Source organism: Mizuhopecten yessoensis, unplaced genomic scaffold (assembly GCF_002113885.1).
Source record: "Mizuhopecten yessoensis strain PY_sf001 unplaced genomic scaffold, ASM211388v2 scaffold715597, whole genome shotgun sequence".
NCBI classification, from domain to species: Eukaryota; Metazoa; Mollusca; class Bivalvia; order Pectinida; family Pectinidae; genus Mizuhopecten; species Mizuhopecten yessoensis.
In genome coordinates, this window is record NW_018479696.1 from 1,554 (window position 1) to 4,290 (window position 2,737).

Below are 2,737 nucleotides of genomic sequence, written 5' to 3' on the forward strand. Positions count from 1 at the left end.
AAGAATATTAACACAGGTTTTGGCACAGGACCTCGCCAAGTAAGGGTTGCTTAAAATTACAACTAACTTTTCATCTTGACTCATATTGTAAAAATGACTTGTGATTTTACTAGCCTCCTGCAATAGACCCGATCGGAGATCATTTTATAAGTTACATTCTATTAAAACATTGACTCTCTGTTTCTACCATGCTTTTACACGCGAAACACTTTCTTTCACTCAAAAGTATTCTCTCATACCGGCCTGTTTCGATGCGTATCGGTGCAACCCCATACCTAAACTTAGCTAGCGCACTACGATGTGATTTAGGCATTACTAACATATTATAATTTTCTACCTCATAATTAAACTTAAATAACCTGTACATACGTAGTTTGTTATCTCCAGAAATACAATTTTTGGCTCCGGGACGGTTTAGTTCCCTTTTCCAATTTTCAATAAACAGTTCCAAGTCACGAACCTTAGCGTCCTTAAAGGTCACCGGAAAATAGTTTTCAACGTTGATTTTTCATTCTGAATCGATGTATTGCTGTAAAAAAAATGGTATTTACGCAATACTGACTGTTCGGAATTCAACAGGTAAGTTGTTATTTACCTGTAATCTTCCCGTCAAATGAGTTACTTCCCTTGCCCCCATGCTGTTGCGTGATTGGTCAATTGCGAATGACGTCACATTAGGTCAGGGTAGTTGGAGGAAGCCAAGCAAAGCTATAAAAATAGTGACTACTCAGTACTATCGGTCGAATTTTGAAAGAATTGGTTTTGTTTGACAATGGAGATTGACCCTAGTGAGAATGACGTCGAGTTTACGGTTGCTCCCTATCAGTTTGAGCCAATTTTGGTGGCAACTGACGCAGAAAGCGAGGACATAACAACAAGCGAAGAGGAAAGTGAAAGTGACAGCGCCGCCGGTAACGAGGCCCATGTTCGACAAGTTGATCAATGGTAATATTTTAATCGCACTTCTAAATTACTGAATATATGTAAGCGAATTATTGCTTCGATAACTGGTTCATATCTTTGCAGAGCGACTATGTGGTGGGGACGAAACCTAGCATTATTTTTCACTTCAACTTTGTAAATGTATTTTAGCGGTCGAAGTTTAAACGTGTTAAAAACGTGTTAATTTTTCGTCATTGCTACGAAACATTTCTTTTATTTTTTAGTGTTACATAACAATTAGTTCGCAGAGCTTTTCAGATACTTTATGCATGTATTCTGTTAAATCGGTTCTTGATTGCTATGGTCAGTATGGACCTGTTTTATAACCTAAAATATATGAGAGACAAATATCATAATTTATATCCACTCCTGCACAACAATAAGCAGTCTGTTTGCATCAGAAATGTTGCCCCCTCCCCCCTCATTCAAGACATGATAGGATGTAAAATAACCGCTTTTTTTAATGAAATTAGCAAAACCCATGTCTTCTTTTACTGAGGACAATAATGCACGATTTTAGCTAAGGAAAGCAGACGTACTGGGCTTTAAACCCAGGAGATAAGGGGATATAAATTGTGTATTATTGCTTTCCCCGATAAATTTTTACGGATGTTTCTGTCAGAATCAAAAACACACAAAACAATCACTGTCATGACTTGTATGAATTACAAGTCTGGTCTTTTTTTCAACAGTTCTGGCTATAATAGACACATTGTCTGGCATTTCTGATTTCTTACACTGACAAAATCAAACCCAAACATTTTTTTTTAAAATTTGGATGTGCAATTTATTGTTACACATCAATGTAAATAATTTTCAGTGAATATAAATAAATAACAAAGTATAATCTAATTACAGGTGTGACTGTGGCCACTGTGAACAAATGCCAACTGACTTGGAATGTAGATGTTGCTGCAGTTTCAATCTGTGTCAGTATAAGATGGAACAGGACAACATAAAGTGCATCACAGAACATGAAGGATTCCAGGTGAATTGCCTCAACAGACATGTTCTGGAACTTTCATTTTATGAATACCTTGATAACTATGGACCAATAGGAGATGAGGAGCCAGGTCATGAGTAAGAATTTGTTTTTTAAGCACCGTTACTTTGTTATCATACTATGCAAAATTAACTGTATAACAAAACTGAATCTCAATCTAAACTTGACAAATATTAATAGCAATGCTTTTACATTTATATCATCAATGCTATGGAGTTGGCTTGTTGGATACAATCATCTTTAGCTCCTTGTGCACTTTAGAGCCTGTGAAAGAACATAAATATCATAATTAGGAAACTTATATCAATACTATTTTTAATTAAAAAACACTTTAGCTGACAGCATCATAGCATTGATCAACTGGACATAGAAATAAAAGAGCCTGACATATTTTGGTAATTAAAACTGCTAAATAAATAGACCATGATGAAATTCAGTTTACTTCCTACATGAATTCTGGTTAATTCTGAAACAATTAAAAACAATCCTTACCTGGCAGAATCCAGTTTCTTGACTTGTCCAGCGCTGCATGCTGACATGCTGGGAAACGGTCTCCATGGCCTTCATGTTTATCACAGACATGGTTTGAGATGGATTCCCATTTTTGCTCCACCAGCTCACCATCCCCATCACTTGTCGAAGCGGCCCAGTACAAATGGTTAGAAATGGAATGGGCCCAGTCTCCAATCTGCTCGCACCCTTTCTTTTTTGCCAAAGAAACGAGTTTCTTGTAGATGCCTGAAATGAGTCCACAATATATCAATGCACATACAGAACCATCACTAACCATAT

General features: G+C 36.6%; 1 protein-coding gene across 1 annotated transcript in view; it reads left to right on the forward strand.

Moving 5' to 3' along the window:
* The first annotated feature begins 693 nt into the window (after positions 1-693).
* Positions 694-2,737, forward strand: part of LOC110441145 — a 6,461-nt gene continuing 4,417 nt past the window's right edge. Inside the window, exons 1-2 of the mRNA XM_021484242.1 lie at positions 694-945; positions 1,801-2,022. Of these exons, the coding sequence (XP_021339917.1) occupies positions 773-945; positions 1,801-2,022 (395 nt within the window). The 5' untranslated portion in view covers positions 694-772. The remainder of the gene's footprint in view (positions 946-1,800; positions 2,023-2,737) is intronic.